A 17706-nucleotide genomic window follows, 5' to 3' on the forward strand; every position below is an offset into this window, starting at 1 on the left:
TGCTGTCTACATGAAACCCATTTTCAACATAAAGACATATATAGGTTCACAGTAAAAGGCTGGAAAAAGATATACTGCATTAACATAATCAAAAGAAAGCTTGAGTGGGTATATGGTATATTAATATTAGACAAAGTAGGCTTCAGAACAAGAAATGTTAGTCGGCAGAAAGCAAAACATTTCCTAGTGATAAAGGGGTCATTTCTGCAGAAAGATTAGCAATCCAAAATGAGTACACACTTGATAACAGGTTAATAACACATGAGGTAAAAGGCTGATAGAAGTCAAATGAAAAATAGACAAATCTGGCCGGGCGCGATGGCTCACGCCTATAATCCCAGCACTTTGGACGGCTGAGGTGGGTGGATCACAAGGTCAGGAGATAGAGACCATCCTGGTTAACACGGTGAAACCCCGTCTCTACTAAAAAAAAAATACAAAAAATTAGCCGGGCGTGGTGGCGGGCGCCTGTAGTCTCAGCTACTCCAGAGGCTAAGGCAGGAGAATGGCGTGAACCCGGGAGGCGGAGCTTGCAGTGAGCCGAAATCGCACCACTGTACTCCAACCTGGGCGACAGAGCGGGAGGCTGGAGAGGGAGGCAGGGACCCCCTTCCTGGGAGTTTGCTGGAGACCCCGAGAGCGAGGCACGGCCTCCTTCCGCTGCCCGCCACCCTCTCCTCTGCAGGGTGCTCATCCCTAGGGACCCCCCAAGAGTCCGGTCTCCCTGGGCCTGCTGTTCTCGGACGGTACCAGGCCCCAACCCCGCCTATTGCCAGAAAGAGCCCTGCAGCACGGTCCGTCCTGAGCGTCCACGAGCGACGGCCTAATTCACACTGTGCAGGTGCAGAAGTGCCACCCGAGAGGGCGAGCGACCTGCCCACGGCTCCACAGCGGGCAGACGGCAGGCGGGAAGGCGGCGGCGGCGAGCCTCGGGCCCCGAGACCGCGCGCCCCGGGCTGGGTCACCGCCTGAGCCACGGCTAGCGCCGGCCGGGCCCTCCCCGCTGCGCGTCCTGCCCCGCCGCCTCAGGTCGCCGCCGCCACGGGTCTTGCCTTCTAGGCCTAGAGAACGCCGCCGAGTGCCGGGCACGCACGCGCTCAGGGGGCGGGGCGTCGACCCGGAGGCGGGGCCAGACCCTCGCACAGGGCGCGCTGCGGACTCGGCGGGAGGTGCGAGCCTGGGCGCCTGGAGGCCCCGCCCCCTCCGTCGGCGCGGCGCGGCTGAGGGCCGGCGTGGAGAAGGCGGCCGCTGACTGGCTCGCGGCGGCGGCGGGGCGCGGGCGGCCAATGAGGGCGGCCGGAGGGGGCGGGGCGGCGGCCGCGGTTTTGTTCCGCCGTGGCTGAGGCGCGTCGCTCTGAGCTAGCGGAGCGTGGGCGGCCGGCCGTCTTCTGACTCCGCAGCCCAGCGGCCGCGCTCAGGTACCGAGCCCGGGCGGAGCGCGCCGCCGCCTCCCCCTCTCTTGTCCACGCCGCCCATGTCTCGGCGCACCGGCTCCGAGCTTTGCCCGCGGCACGTGGAGGGCGCGGGGGGTCGTGGGCGCGGGGCCCTGCGCTACGAGCCCCCGCCGTCTGCGCCGCCCGTCGAGGCGACTTTCCCGCACGAGGCGAGGCCCGCCCTGGTGGCCCCGCACCGTGGTTCGGTGGCGCGAGAGGCGGGAAGTCGCCGTGGTAAACGGGGCCGTGGGGCGTCCCGAAGGGGACCCAGACGCGGGAGGCCAGACTTCCCCGGCGACCCGAGGAGGGGACTTGCGGCGGATTCCGAAGCCGCTTTTTCTGCGTAGCCTGGAGGGTTTAAATCGCCGAGATTCTCCTGTGTGGAGAAGGCGCTGGTGCCCGCCCGCTGGTGCGCGACTCTAGAGGGGTGTCTTTTTCCCTTAATCTGAGCGCAGTCGCGGAGCCCCTGTTTCCCACGCAGCCTGTGCTAAGTGGCCTCGTGAGTTTTCGCACGGCATCCTCGGTGCCTCTTCTTTGAAGCTAAGCTTCCATAACTCTAAAGCACTTTTCGTTTTAAACTCAAACCACACTCACTTGTTTCTGTGATCATCTATCCCCCAGTACGGATGGATGAGTTTGGCTTCAAGAATGTACTTGTGGCTGGTGCCAAGGGAGTGAGTTGTCTCTGCTGCTTGTTCAGTCCGTTACAGATCCAACTCCTTGTTCCACTCTTTCCCCCTTCTCACTACTGCACTTGACTAGTCTTAAAACGAAACAAAAAAAGGAAAAGAATGTGTTTCCGTTTCACAATATTTAAGAAATGTAACCTGAACATATTGATGCTACTTTAAACACCCTCCTGTCGCCTGAGCTTGTCCCTCATCAGAATGGGTGCTAGAAGGGAAGTGCACCCTTGCACCCTGAAGGTAGAAGGCTGGGAAACGGTTTTGATTTGTTTGAAGCTCTTGAATATTACCCCAAAATGGAAATTGACATTGTTTAGAAACAGTGACTTTTCTTTAAATTGGGTTAGTTAGCGCAGGAAAACTAGGTGGTAGTTCTTTCAGACAATTGTAGTTTTCCCTCGTCCGGCGCCATTGTCCTGCCTCCTTGAGTCCTCCTTGTGCTCTGGGTACTGGCAGTCCTGATCCCCTTCTGTGGCTTGATAGTTGATTCCCCGTGCTGTCACGGGAACTTAGAGCTTTTGATTCTGCAGCTTTGTCCCTCTGTTGTGTTCTGTGTTGCGACTTTGAGGGTCACACTCACTGAGGCCTTGGTAATGGTTCCGCCCCTTTGGATGCTTCCTTATGTTTCTTGACTTAGGTTGGACGTGGGGACCACGGAACGTTTTTGTTACTACTTGAAGTATGTAAGAGAAAATGCCAAAGTAATTTTTTCTTTTTTTTTTTTTTTAGTGCATGCATTTGAGGTCTTTCTAGTTATAGAGGTAGTTGCTCACATGCAATGATGTGCACAGGAAACAGAAATAGGAAGAGGCTCTAATCTGAGAGAGTACACATTTTTAGCTGGTAGATAAAAGAACGAAGAAAACACTTAGGTATTTTTCACCGGTGCATTGGGAACAGGGAAAATGTTTTTTTAAAAAAGGAAATTAAGGCTGGGCGCGGTGACTCACACCTGTAATCCCAGCACTTTGGGAGGCCGAGGCGGGCAGATCACGAGGTCAGGAGATCGAGACCATCCTGGCCAACATGGTGAAACCCTGTCTCTACTAAAAACAGAAAAATTAGCTGGGTGTGGTGGTGCACACCTGTAATCCCAGCTACTCGGGAGGCTGAGGCAGGAGAATCATTTGAACCCAGGAGGTGGAGATTGCAGTGAGCCAAGATGGCGCCACTGCACTCCACCCTGATGACAGAGCGAGACTCCGTCTCAAAAAAAAAAAAGGAAATTAAAAATTTTTATATAAACCCTTTTGGCATTTTCTACAATGATATTAAAGAAAAATTGAATTTCACAATCTCTTAAGCATTTGTTATAAGTGGTCATAATTTGAAAATGTGTGTCAGGGACTCAGGAACTGTCACGTGTTATTTAGTTTAATTTGATTCCTTGAAGCCTCATGAAGTGGGTGGTTTCTTCTCATTTTCCGTTTCCAAGGAACCCAGGCCCGGAGAGGTGCAGTTACTTGTCCAGGTGAAGTTACTTGGCCTGGCTAGCGAGCGGGCCCAACTGGTGTCTGAACCCGGGGCTTTGTGCAGCTGTCCAGAGCTCACCTTGTGTTCTTTATCTCACAGTGAAATTACTTGGTGCAGTTTATCTTTTTCCATGTGGTGATATGCTGCAGCCTGTTCTCACCAGTGGAGTGGTTACAATGATAATCTTCATGTTACGATTTGAATTTCTTGGCCAGGCTTGGTGGCTCACACCTGTAACCCCAGCATTTTGGAAGGCTGAGGCAGGAGGATCACTTAAGCCCAGGAGTTGGAGACCAGCCTGGGCAACATAGTGAGACCCCCATTTCTACAAAAAATAAAAAAATTAGCCGGGTTTTTTAACGGAAATGGAAACAGGTGGTGTGCACCTGTAGTCCTGGCTACTTGGGAGGCTGAGGCGGGAGGATTGCTTCAGCCAGGGAGGTGGAGGCTGCAGTGAGCCTAGGCAACAGAGTGAGGCTTCATCTCAAAAGAAAAAACAAAAAAAGATTTGAGTTTCTTCTCCTTTGTTGGGTTGCAAAAGGAACACTTCAAATGTGGTTTTAGTGCACTTAAAAATAGCGAGTTCAGCCGGGCGTGGCGGTTCACACCTGTAATCCCAGCACTTTGGGAGGCTGAGGCGGGCAGGTCACCTGAGGTCAGGAATTCAAGAGCAGCTTGGCCAACATGGCAAAACCCCGTCTCTACTAAAAAATACAAAAAATAGCTGGACGTGGTGGTGGGCGCCTGCAATCCCAGCTACTTGGGAGGCTGAGGTGGGAGAATCACTTGAACCTGGGAGGCTGAGGTTGCAGTGAGCTGAGATCGCGCCGTTGCACTTCAGCCTGGGCAGCAACAGCGAAACTTCCTCTCAAAAAAAAATCAAGTTGCTAGACACTATACCTTCTGCCCCCACACATGCAGGGCCTCCTGTATGACTAGCATCCCGCACCGGAGTGGTACATTTGCTACAGTTGATGAACCTACATGGACACATGCTTATTATCCAAAGTCCATGGTTGACATCAGGGTTCACTCTTGGTGTTGTAGTCTATGGATTTAGACAAATGTGTAATGACCTTTGTCAACCATTATAGTATCATGCAGAATAGTTTCACTGCCTTAAAAATCTGTGCCCTGCCTCACCTCTCTCTACCCCTGGCCCGTGGCAGCCACTGTTTGTTTGTTTGTTTTTTAATAGTCTGCACAGTTAACCTTTCCCAGAATGCCATATGGTTGGAATCATCCAATACGTAGCCATTTCAGACTCGTTTCTTTCACTTAGTGATATGCATTTAAATATCTTCTATATTTTTTGGTGGTTTGATAGCTCATTTCTTTTTAGTGCCAAACAATATTATACTGTCTGGATGTACCACACTTTATCTACTCACCTACAGGAAATCTTGGTTGTTTCCAAGTTTTGGCACTTATGGATACAGCTGCTATGGGCATCTGTGTGCAGGTTTTGTGTACACATAAGTTTTTAGTTCCTTTGGGTAAATACCAAGGAGCAAGATTGCTGGATCACGTACACAGTTGCTCCATATCCTCCTCAGCACTTGGGTGTTGTCAGTGTTCTGGATTGTGGACATTCTAATTGGTGTGTAGTGGTACCTTGTGTGTAGTGGTTTTTTTTTTTTTTTTTTGAGATGGAGCTCGCCCTGTCGCCCAGGCTGGAGTGCAGTGGTGCAATATTGGCTCACTGCAACTGCTGCCTCATCCTCCCGAGTAGCTGCACTTACAGGCGCCTGCCATCATGCCTGGCTAATTTTTGTATTTTTAGTAGAGATGGGGTTTCACTATGTTGGCCAGGCTGGTCTCGAACTCCTGATCTCAGGTGATCCACCCGCCTTGGTCTCCCAAAGTGCTGGGATTACAGGCGTGAGCACTACACCCGGCCCCAGTTGGTGAGGTGTCTGCCAAAGTCTTTGCCCCATGTTTTTAGTTGCGTTGGGTTCTTTTTTTTTTTTTGAGATGGAGTTTCTCTCTTGTTGCCTAGGCTGGAGTGCAGTGGTGCTATCTCGGCTCACTGCAAACTTCGCCTCCTGGGTTCAAGGGATTCTCCTGCCTCAGCCTCCTGAGTAGCTTGGATTACAGGCGCCTGCCACCATACCTGACTAATTTTTGTAGTTTTAGTAGAGATGGAGTTTCACCACATTGGCCAGGCTGGTCTCAAACTCCTGACCTCAGTTGATCCACCCGCCTCGGCCTCCCAAAGTGGGATTACAGGCATGAACCACTGCACCTGGCCTTTTTTTTTTTTTTTGGAGACATGGTCTTACTCACTCTGTCACCCAGTCTGGAGTGCAGTGGCGTGATCTCGGCTCACTGCAACCTCAGCTCCTGGGTTCAAGTGATTCTTCTACTTCGACCCCCCGAGTAGCTGGGATTACAGGTGTGTGCCAGCACGCCGGGCTAATTTTTGTAGTTTTTTGGTAGAGACGGGGTTTCACCATGTTGGCCAGGCTGGGGTTGTTTTCTCATTGTTGAGTTTTAAAATATCTTTTTATATTTTGGATAATGGTTCTTTGTCAAATAAGTCTTTTGCAAATATTTTCTTTCAGTCTGGAACCTGTTTTTTATTCTCTTGTTAGTGTCTTTTGCAGAGCAGATATTTTTAATTTTAATGAAGTTCAACTGAACAATTCTTTCTTTCATGGATCGTGCCTTCAGTGTTGTATCTCAAAAGTCATCGCCAAACCCAAAGTCATCTGTATTTTTCTCCTGTGTTATCTATCTACTAGGATTTTTATAGTTTTGCCATTTACTTTAGGTCTGTCATTCATTTTGAGTTAGTTTTCATGAAGAGTGTCCATACACTCCATGTCTTTTTTCATTTTTTTTTAGATGGAGTCTTGCTCTGTTGCCCAGGCTGTAGTGCAGTGGCATGATCTCAGCTCACTGCAACCTTTGCCTCCTGGGTTCAAGTGATTCTTCTGCCTCAGCCTCCCGAGTAGCTGGGATTACAGGTGGCACCACCATGCCTGGCTAATTTTTATATTTTTAGTAGAGGTGGGGTTTCACTATGTTGGCCAGGCTGGTCTTGAACTCCTGACCTCAAGTGATCCACCCGCCTCAGGCTTCCAAAGTGCTGGGATTACAGGCGTGGGCCACCGTACCTGGCCTCATGTCTTTTTTTCCTTGTGAATTCTAGTTTTTCAGCAGCACTTGTTGAAAAGACTGTCTGTTCTCTGTTGTATTGCCATTGCTCCTTTGTTAAAGATCAGTGACTATGTGGTTCTATATCTGGGCTCTCTATTCTGCCTGTTCCGTTGAGCCAATTGCCTATTCTTTTGCCCGTCCCACACTTTTTTTTTTTTTTTTTTTTTTTTTTGAGGTAGGGTCTTGCTGTGTCACCCAGGTCAGAGTGCAGCAGTGCAATCATGGATCACTGCATCCTCCACCTCTCGGGCTGAAGCAGTCCTCCCACCTCTGCCTTCTAAGTAGCTAGGATTATAGGCATGCAGGTAATTTTAAAATTTTATGTAGAGATGGAGTCTCGCTGTGTTGCCCAGGCTGGTCTTGAACTCCTGGGCCCAAGCGATCCTCTTCCCTCAGCCTTCCAAAGTACAGGGATTACAGATGTGAGCCACTGTGCCTGGCCACACACTGTCTTGATTACAGCAATTTTATCATAAGTCTTAGAGTTGGATAGTGTCAGTCCTCCAACTTTGCTCTTCTCCTTTAATATCATGTGGGCTATTCTGGGTCTTTTGCCTCTCTGTATAAACTTTATTTATTTATTTTTTGAGATGGAGTCTCACTCTGTCACCCAGGCTGGGGTGCAATGGTGCAATCTCAGCTCACTGCGACCTCCGCCTCCCGGATTCAAGCAATCCTCCTGCCTCAGTCTCCTGAGTAGCTGGGATTATAGGCGCTTGCTACCACGCTCAGCTAATTTTTGTATTTTTAGTAGAGATGGGGTTTCACCATGTTGGCCAGGCTGGTCTCAGGGTGAGTTCTCTTGCCATTCGAAGGGAGGACACGGCCACTGCATCCCTCTGCAGTGAGGCAGTGTATTCACAGCTCTTCCCTCTGTGTGTGAGTGGAGAGCCAGAATGAGCAACATCAGAGGAAACCTCCAGCCTGAAAGCAGAAGCCAGGAAGAGCAGAGAAGACCAAGGGAGCTGAGATACAGAGTGCAGGGACCAGAAAAAGTAATTTAAAACCCCCCATGAAAAGCAGCCCTGTATACGTAGGCTTAGAGATAAGCGTGAAGACAGGTCCCAACATGGGCATTTGAAGAGGAGGGAGCCCGTGGGGGTGAAGCATACACACGTCATTGGAAGGGTTGGAGGAGTGGAGGACAGATCCTAGAACAGCGGCAACAGCAGCAAGCGTGGGACATGGAGTCCAGCAGCAAGCATGGGAGTCCAGGAACAGGCGGCAACAGCAGCAAGCGTGGGACACGGAGTCCAGGAACAGATGGAGATGCAGACCAGGGTGGAGTGCAGAGTGCGCCATGAGCCAGGCCAGAAGGACGTGGTCTCTGGACCAAGGAAGACCTTGCTTGAGGCGCCTTGAGCATTTTCTAAAGTTGGGGTGAGAGAGGACCCTGAAAGCTGAGCAGGCATCCTGGGAGTGGGCTTCTTACAGAAGTGGAGGAGAGAAGAGGTGTGGTCTTCACGTGCCCCCCTTCTCAGGAAGCTGCAAGATGAGGGTGAGGGGTGCCCCGAGTGGGCTAGAGCACACCCCCGCCAGCCCTGAGCACAAGGTGGGACTCCAGGAGCAAAAGGGCTGAAGGTGTCCTGACGTCTTTGACCAAAGGGCTCATTCCTAGGAGGTTTATAAATCTGCTGGGGAGTTTGGGGCAAGAGTTTATACTAGGCAGAAACTTTGCACTCGTAAAAAGGAAGGAATTATGAACTCTGGAGAACAGACCCCACTGTGTGGCCTAACTGGAAACACTATAGTGATGTGATGATGTCAGTGATGACTTGACAAAATGTTCACACAGCCCTGTTGGGAGGTGTGGGGTGGGGCTGTGTTGGCAAAGAGATGCACCCTGACGTGCCCTCAAGCCAGCAGACGATGCTCACAGGGGCGCGCTGGGGCACAGTCCAGCAGCAGCAGTGTCCACGGGCTGTGTGCATAGGTGTAGTAAGTACCCGAGGACAGGGCTGAAGGGATGGAAGTGCCCACTGCGGAGTGGCAGGGGTGAGGCCTCTGCACGTTCGGGAGTCGCTCAGTATTGGTTTGTAAGCCAGCACCGTGTATGTGTTGCCGTGGTGAAATACAATACAGCTTGTTATGGGTTGAATGAGGTCCGCCCCCACAAGTCACATGTTGAAGTCCTGACACCCCCAGTACTTCAGAATGTGCACTTACTTGGAAATAGGGTTGTTGAAGATGTAATTAGTTAAGATGGGGTCACACTGGAGCATGGTGGGTCCTGCCCCAAAATGACTGATACCCTTATAAAATGGGGAGACTTGGACACAGGCACACACAGGGAGAATGCGGTGGGAAGATTGGAGTGACGCCAGAGGGAGGCCTGAGCACGTCCCTCCCCAGAGCCTTCAGAGGGGCATGTCCCTGCCGCCATCTTGGTCTTGGACTCCCAGCCTCCAGGGACAGCTGGCCAGTTCATTTCTGTCCTAAGCCACCACTTTGTGATACTTGGTTATAGGAAACTAATTCATGGCTCTACAAATGCTGTATCTGACTCCATGTGGATCGAGTTAGATTAAAACAGAAAAATCGAACCTGCTTTGGTGCCTTTTTGGAGGATGGAGTCCTGGAGAATGAGAGTGGCCAGAGCTGCCAGCCGAGGGCATTTTGCCGCTGTCCTGTGAGGCGGCCATCTGAGCTGAGGCACTGCCTGTGGTGGGAGCTCGTCCCTGCTGGCCCCGTGGAGCTCCAGCTCTGGGTCTGACCCTCCTAGGGGTCTGCAGGGCACTGGTGTGGCCAGAACCTGGGGAGCGAGGGGAGAAGATAGGGGAGTTGGGGGACCAGGGCGAGGATTTTGGCCTCTGTCCTAAGGGCTGAGGAGGCTGTTTCTGGGGGCCGGAGTGCGGTGATCTGCTTTCCACTGAGGTCGGGCCGAGGGTTGCCCAGTGGATGGGAATGAGTGTAGGCTGCTGCGGTCCTCCAGACCTTGAGGACCAGGCTTGAGCTGGGTGCAGAGGTGGAAGGAGAGGCAGGGAAAGCTCCTGGGGTTGTCGGCTGAGTCACCAATGCAGTTACAAGGAGACTTTGGGAGCGAGGACGGCGACTTAATGCAGGAAAAGTGGAAGTGAGTTTGTCGTAGCCGTCCTCTGAAGTGAGCCCACTTAGTGTGGGGAGAAGGCGTCGCCCGGGCTCAGGGCGGTGCTTGTGGCCTTGGGAGGGACCGCTTCCTGTTCGGAGGGGCCAGTGCTGAGAGGTCCTGGAGTAGGGGCGAGGGATGCCTGATGCCGGCTCTGCTTCCCGGAGCTCAGGTGGTGTGTCCTCTTTGTTCTTGCTGGGTCCCACTCCTCACTTGTTGGTGGCAGGGACAGTGAGTTCTGGCAGCGGGAGCCAGGTTTCTCTCACTTCTCACGTCTCTTCTACATCTACCTCGAACCCGGAGGTCTCTTTTCCCACTTGTCCTGGCCTTTGTCTCCTTTTCCAGGACCCTCTTGTTTAGCTTTCAGTCCTGGCTTCAATGTCACTGCCTTAAACGGGCCTCTCTGATCGCCCCTCGAAAAGGCTGTCCTGCCTTGATGGGGTCCTGCGGCATCCTTCTCACTGCCACCGTCCATCACTGTTTCTGTGTCTCTGGGCTTTCCCAGCTCCCGCAGGGGCTTCCTCTGGTCCTGAACTGCTCCTTCCCCAGACTTCTCTCATGCAGACTGGCCTCTGAGAACCGCCAAGGGGGAGGGATTTGCTGTCCATCACGCCTCGTGACTGGTGCTGCCATCCTCATGGCTCAGTTTCTTGTAAGAGGAGACGGGCCTGGCATTGTGTATGTGGAATCGCATCCCCCAGGAGGTTATGTTCAAGTCTGCACCCCTAATACTTGCAAACGTGACTTTATTTAGAAATAGGGTCTTTGCAGATGCTATTGTAATTTTTTTTTTTTTTTTTTTTTTGAGGCAGAGTCTCACTCTGTTGCCCAAGCTGGAGTGCAGTGGCATGATCTCGGCTCACTGCAATCTCCACCTCCTGGGTTCAAGCAATTCTCCTGCCTCAGCCTCCCAAGTAGCTGGGACTACAGGCATGTGCCACCACACCCAGCTAATTTTTACATTCTTTTTTTTTTTTTTGAGAAAGAGTCTCGCTCTTTCACCCAGGCTGGAGTGCAGTGGCGCGATCTCGGCTCACTGCAGGCTCCGCCCCCGGGGTTCACGCCATTCTCCTGCCTCAGCCTCCCGCGTAGCTGGGACTACAGGCGCCCGCCACCTCGCCCGGCTAATTTTTTGTATTTTTAATAGCGATGGGGTTTCACCGTGTTAGCCTGGATGGTCTCAATCTCCTGACCTCGTGATCCGCCCGCCTTGGCCTCCCAAAGTGCTGGGATTACAGGCGTGAGCCACTGCGCCCGGCAATTTTTATATTTTTAATAGAGATGGGGTTTCACCATGTTGGCCCAGGATGGTCTCGATCTCCTGACCTCCTCATCCACCCTCCTCGGCCTCCCAAGGTGCTGGGATTACAGGCATGAGCCACTGCGCCCAGCCTGTCTGATGTTTTAAAGTCTGTGAGTTATGAGAGTGTGATTCTTGCACACACGTGTCATCGTTTCTCTGTCGAGGGCGTGCAGACCCTCCAGGAATTCACATCTCATGTGACCACAGGCAGTAGTCACAGCCAGGAGTGCCGCGTCAGTGTGGCATGGTGCGCCGCGTCAGTGTGGCATGGTGCTGGCATCTGACGGTGCCCAGGCAGATTTGGGACATGTCCCCCCTGCCATTTTTCTGACCCAGGGTCACGTGCTGCATGGGGACCCCTCCAGTCTGGGCAGGGCCTTGCCGAGCTCTTTCCTGACTCCATGCTTCTGAAGATCTCTGGCTGGTCGTTTTGTAGAGTTGGCCTGTTTTGAGATTGACATTTCTTCAGAATTAAATAATCAGGTTCCAGGCCAGGCATGGCGGTGATACACGCCTGTAATCCCAGCACCGTGGGAGGCTGAGGTGGGCGGATCACCTGAGGTCAGGAGTTTGAGACCAGCCTGGCCAACATGGCGAAACCCTGTCTCTACTACAAATACAAAAATTAGCCGGGTGTAGTGGTGTGTGCCTGTAATCCTGGCTACTTGGGAGGCTGAGGCAGGAGAATCGCTTGAACCCTGGAGGCAGAGGTTGCAGTGAGCCGAGATTGCACCACTGCACTCCAGCCTGGGCGATGGAGAAAGACTCTGTCTCAAAAAAAAAAAAAAAAGGAAATTCAGGTTCCTGTGTTCGTGTCCTGGGCGCCTCGCAGGAGGCTCTTGAGGTGTTCACATTGATCACTGGGTTCAGGTGCCTGCCGGGCATCCCTGCTGTTGCTGTTTTTCCTTGGTGGCTGCTGAGCATCTTTTGGGGATCACTTTGAGGCTGTGAACTCTGTTTCTCGCCATACGTTCTCTGCGGGTCCAGCATCATGGATGCATCTTGCCTGAGGCTGTTGTGTTGGGATGTTGGTCAAGTGGTGATTTTATTTATTTTATTTTATTTTATTTTTTTAATATATGCTTTTATTTTTCCGTGATTACAAACACAACTGAATATTAAATGCACAAAGTAAGAATTATACCGGGAAAAAAAATCAGATATGTTCATATATATATCACCTTTTCAAGGCTATTTCCATCCAGAATAACCTTGGTTTGCCAGGGCCAATAGAAAGAAGTCACAAAGTCGCCTTTAGTCAAATTTGTGTGTTTGCTTTCTTCTATAATTCCAATACCTCCACCATCAACGACTTGAGATAGCTGCCAAGGTGTTATATAATCAGTGCCAGTGTCTTCATTCATTCTACAACGAAGGCTGTCACTTCACACTTGGAAGGTTGCACGGCGGCCAGGCAGAGGCGCTCCTCACTTCCCAGACGGGGCGGCCGGGCATTTCCCTCATTCTCTCTGCACTCACTAGTGGCTCCCCACCGCCCCGTGAGGAGGCGCTTTCCCGCCACCCCCACCTCACCTGGGTCCATGGGTTCCTGGGTTCCTAATTCCTGGGTCCATGAGTTCAAGGGTTCCTGGGTTTGTGGGTTCCTGGGTTCCTGGGTCCATGGGTCTGTGGGTTCCTAGGTCCATGGGTTCAAGGGTTCCTGGGTCTGTGGGTTCCTGGGTTCCTGGGTCCATGGGTCTGTGGGTTCCTGGCTTCCTGGGTTCCTGGGTCCATGGGTCTGTGGGTTCCTGGGTTTGTGGATTCCTAGGTTCCTGGGTCCGTGGGTCTGTGGGTTCCTGGGTTTGTGGATTCCTGGGTTCCTGGGCCCGTGGGTCTGTGGGTTCCTGGGTTTGTGGATTCCTAGGTTCATGGGTTCTGGGTCTGTGGGTCCGTGGGTTCCTGGGTTCCGAGGTTCATGGGTTCCTGGGTATCTGGGTTCATGGGTTCCTATGTTCGTGGGTTCCTGGGTGCCTGTGTTCACTGCTGCTCACTTTGCTCTGTGTCACAGGCAGGCTTCTGGGGAGCCATCCTCACTTCCTGCCCCTCAACAGGCTCCAGCTCTTTTCCCTGCCCAAGCCCTGAAATCAGCCATTTCTACACAGACTGTGAGGCCTGTTTTTAAAATAAAATCCTAGTTATTATTTTTTCAAGTTATAGTGTGGCTGCTGTTGCCTTTCTAGGGTTGTGTGTGTGCTTTGTGCAATCAGGAGGATTCGGAAGGTGGGTGTGTAGCCGCTCGTGGTGCACGGTGTGAAGGGAGCCGGCCCCTCGCCTTGCAGGACTGGTTGGTGGGATTAGGGAGGGAGGCTGGCTTGTCAGCCATAAAGCCCCGTCCTGTAAGGGCTCTGAGGCTGGGACACAGGTGAGTCCAGGCCGTGGCTGTGAGCTGGGGGCTCTGACGCTGGGGAGCTGGGGGCTCTGACGCTGGGACGCAGGTGAGTCCAGGCCGTGGCCGTGGCTGTGAGCTGGGGGCTCTGACGCTGGGACACAGGTGAGTCCGGGCCGTGGCCGTGGCTGTGAGCTGGGGGCTCTGACGCTGGGACAGAGGTGAGTCTGGACTGTGGCTGTGAGCTGGCATCCCAGTTACTGGTGGCTTTTCCCAGCTGACATCGACCAGCGTTGGGTGTGCAGTGTGGCTGGCTCTGATTTGTGCTCCTTAGTTTGAGACAATTTGAATGGAGCCACTGCTGTGGAGAGACTTCCTTCTGAAGCATCACAGTGGGCCCGGCTGACCCTGGCCCAGTGCACGACACCCCTCTTGGAGTCTGGGGTTCTTGGCTGTGGGCTGGAGATGACAGTGGTGGCTGCCGAGGGTGGTGGGAGCGGTCAGCGCCGAGCACACGATTTCAGATCCAGTGAGCCAGGCGGGCACAGCCTTTAGCTGATGTGGTATGTCCCCTGGCCTGGAACAGCCCCATGGGTGGGTGGCACCTGTCAGGACCTGTGCACAGACCCTGCCTGGGTTTGGTCTGTCCAGTCCCCTGGACCTGGCATCAGCGGGTCTGTGCCTGGTAACGGGAAGGCTCCGAGCCAGGCTGGGTGGCCCACTGTGCGCGTAGCTGCTGTGTTGGTGGTGGCGCCTTTGCCCTGGCCCTCGTTCAGTAAGATGCTGGCTTTTGGGCTCTAGGGAAGTGTCTGTTGGTTTCTGTCGAGAGCGGTTGTGTGTGTACATTTCAAGCGTGGAACGCAGGTATTGAACCGTGTTGAAACCTTTCCAGCGTTGGCAGAAGTGTGCGTGTGAGTCTCTTTGCCCTTTTACTTTACTGGCAGGTATTGTGAACTTGGATGCTGCCTGCCTTCCTAGCGTGGCCCGAGTGGCCGGGCGGTCCTTCTGATGGAGTGGCTTACGTGGCTCCCTCGTGCCAGGCTTTTGGGGCAGATGCTCGTGAGTGGTGCTGCCTACGGGTTACCCTCATTGGTGGAGGTGAGGCCTGGGCTTTGCTGTCCTGTCCGCCCTTAATTCTTGCCCAGGAGCAGTCTGTGGGCCCCAGAAGACTGGCTGGAAGCTGGAGCCGGGCAGCAGCTGAGGACGCGCACCTTGGAGGTTGTGTGGAGGTTCCGTCACTGCTGTCTTAGTTCCCAGGCACTCTTCTTTTTCTCTGGAAGTTCCTTTTTAAGGGTGTCCTGGTCTTCATGGAGGTGCCGTATCACTCCGAGGGCAGAGGGCTGCTGCTGAGGAAGGCCTTGCCCTCCTACCTAACACCCTTCTCCAAGTTGCTGATTTTGCTTGTTTGCACCTTGTCTGTTTTGGCCTCTGTTGGGTCTGAACTAGGTGGCTTTGGCAGCTGCTCACACCCAACAGTGGGACCCTGAGAAGGGTCAAAGCTGGGGCAGGTCAGGGACGCGCTGGGCGCAGGGCCACCTTGCTGGGCACCTCGGCTGGTTGGTGTCTGTTGGGAGCAGCCCTGGGGCAGCCCCACAGCCTCTGCCTCCAGTACAGACGGATCTGCCCACTCCTGGGGCTGGAGAGCTCAGGGCCTGAAAGACCCCCTGAGCCCTTGCCCTTCTTCCGCCGGCCCCGTGCTGTCAGCAGGCCAGGTGCAGACCCTGGCAGGCTTCCTGTGCCCCAGCTTCAGTGTGGAGCACTTGCCCAACTGGCTGGTGTGGGAGCGGGAGGGGTGTTTGGCCACTTGGAGCAGAAGGGGGTGGGTAGTCAGAGTTTCTGTGTTCCTGGTTTGATACTGGCTTTCCAGCAGCTTCCCAGCTTCCAGAATGTCCTTGCCATCATCTCCCATCCTGTTTCCTCTTTTTTGGAGCAGAGGCCTGGGGTGGCCTATCTTCTTCTTTCAGTTGAGGCTTCCGGGGGGGTGGGTCTAATGTGTGCCTTTGCCTTTAGCCAGAAGACCACCGTGATTAGATTTTCCAGAAGAGAACTTGCGTGGTACTTTTGAAAATGGGAGGGTGTTTGTGAGGCGGGATATCAGAAATACTTTATACAGAGGGGACTCGGCATGTAACAGAAACATCAACAAAATGGTTTTGCGTATAATCACGTGATGATTTCTCTCTTCTGAGAAACAGGCACAAATCCTGAAGAGCCCGTGGGCATGGACCGCTCATCTGTAAAGAAAGTGGAGACATGACCTTGAGATTTGGCTCAGACCCAGCAATGCCGGGGCCTTCGCAAGTCTGATGTTCCAGGACTCCAGTGCCTGTTGGTGTGGACGGAGGACACGGGGCCCCGACCATGGTCACACTCATCACTGAGAAGCTGCAGAGCCAGAGCCTGGACGACCTCACCTGCAAGGCCGAGGCTGGCCCGGTAAGCAGCTGCGGGTGGCACCACGCTGGGTACCCCTCCGCCATGCTGTCACAGGGAAATGGCCACACTGGGAGGTGGAGGTGAAGGCTAAGTTCTCAGGGGCCTGGGGGGCACTGCCGAGCCAGGGATGGGGGTGTCTGGTGCACACGTGGGCCCCAGAGCCCATCAGTGTAATCACAGCGGATTTTCAGCATCATTAAAAAAATAGACTTAAAAATGCCAGCTGGGTGTGGTGGCTCATGCCTGTAATCCCAGCACTTTGGGAGGCTGAGGCGGTCAGATCACTTGAGGTCAGGAGTTCGTAACCAGCCTGGCCAACATGGTGAAACCCCGTCTCTACTAAAAATACAAAAATTAGCTGGGTGCGGTGGCACACGCCTGTAGTCCCAGCTACTCGGGAGGCTGAGGCAGGAGAATGGTGTGCACCCGGGAGGCGGAGCTTGCAGTGAGCTGAGATCGCGTCACTGCACTCCAGCCTGGGACAGAGCGAGACTCCATCTCAAAAAAAAAGAGCCTTGACTTGCTGTTTAAAAAAATAGAGTTTTACTGAAAGGCTGACTTACACACGGAAGCTGGAGCCCCAAGTGCAGGTGTGCCTGTTACCATCCAATCAAGCAGCAGCATGCGCCCCGCCGGGCTCCCTGTCCCTCCCCTCCTAGCCGCGCCCCCCAAATGAATCTCTGTCTTGGATTTGATCACCACGTTAGCTTCCTGCGGGCAGCTTGATTTTCCTACAGTCATGGTGAAGTGAACTTTGGATGTGCCACCTTCAGGACCCTCCCGCTCTAGTTAGATGGCAGATCCAGAAGGAGGTGGCTGATGTCTAGCCTGGAGGGTCTTGCCAGGCCCTCAGAGCCAGCAGGGGTGTGTGGAGCACCTGCCTGTCCTGCGCCTGGCTTGGCTGTGGCTCTGGAGGCGTGGGCATGCTGCATTTGCAGCCCCTTGCATTTTACGGAAATGAGAGGGTGAAGGGAAAGCTGTGGGTCTCGGGCCTTTGGACTGCACACGTGTGACCCATCTTCACCGCAGGGGGTTCCAGTGAGGGTCTGAGGGTCCAAGCTGAAGCCTCTCCTCCCGAGAGCTGGCGAGTGTGGACACTGGGCTGTGGGAGGTGGCATGTGGCCTGAACCTTTGCAAGCACTGCTTGTGGGGCCTGGCACTCAGGGCCACTACGACTGAGGTGACCATGGCAGTGCTGGCTGTGTCCTGTAGTTAGTACGTTTCCAGCTGTCAGCCCACGGGTAGAGGTGGCCGAGGCGGGGAAGGCAGTGCTTGCCTGATGTCTCAGTGCCTTGCTGGCTGCAGAGCCATGTTCTTTTCAGACACCATGGCCGGTTCTCATTTTTTCTTTTTTCTTTTTTTTTCTGGAGACAGAGTCTTGCTTTGTCATCCACGCTGGAGTGTAGTGGCACCATCTCAGCTCACTGCAACCTCCGCCTCCCAGGTTCAAGTGATTCTCGTGCCTCAGCCTCCCGAGTAGCTAGTGTTACAGGCACACGCCACCACACCCGGCTAAATTTTGTATTTTTTGTTTTGAGGTGGAGTCTTGCTCTGTTGCCTAGGCTGGAGTGCAATGGCACAATCTTGGCTCACTGCAACCTCCACCTCCCAGGTTCAAGCAATTCTCCTGCCTCAGCCTCCTGAGTAGCTGGGATTACAGGTGTGCGCCACCAAGCCCGGCTAATTTTTGTATTTTTAGTAGAGACGGGGTTTCACTATGTGGGTCAGGCTGGTCTCGAGCTCCTGACCTCATGATCTGCCTGCCTCGGCCTCCCAAAGTCCTCGGATTACAGGCGTGAGCC

General features: G+C 53.4%; 1 protein-coding gene across 2 annotated transcripts in view; it reads left to right on the top strand.

Annotated features, from left to right (window-relative positions):
* The first annotated feature begins 1283 nt into the window (after positions 1 to 1283).
* The window catches only part of FAM53A (family with sequence similarity 53 member A), a 32117-nt gene continuing 15694 nt past the window's right edge, over positions 1284 to 17706 (top strand). Inside the window, exons 1-2 of one of the 2 annotated variants that reach the window (XM_032136167.2) lie at positions 1284 to 1418; positions 15664 to 15904. In XM_032136167.2, coding sequence (XP_031992058.1) covers positions 15830 to 15904 — 75 coding nt within the window. In that variant the 5' untranslated portion in view covers positions 1284 to 1418; positions 15664 to 15829. Of the gene's footprint in view, positions 1419 to 2050; positions 2108 to 15657; positions 15905 to 17706 lie in introns of those variants that run through there. The other variant, XM_058430078.1, reaches the window with a different exon arrangement.

This window comes from Hylobates moloch, unplaced genomic scaffold (assembly GCF_009828535.3).
Source record: "Hylobates moloch isolate HMO894 unplaced genomic scaffold, HMol_V3 SCAFFOLD_17, whole genome shotgun sequence".
In the NCBI taxonomy this organism is placed as follows: domain Eukaryota; kingdom Metazoa; phylum Chordata; class Mammalia; order Primates; family Hylobatidae; genus Hylobates; species Hylobates moloch.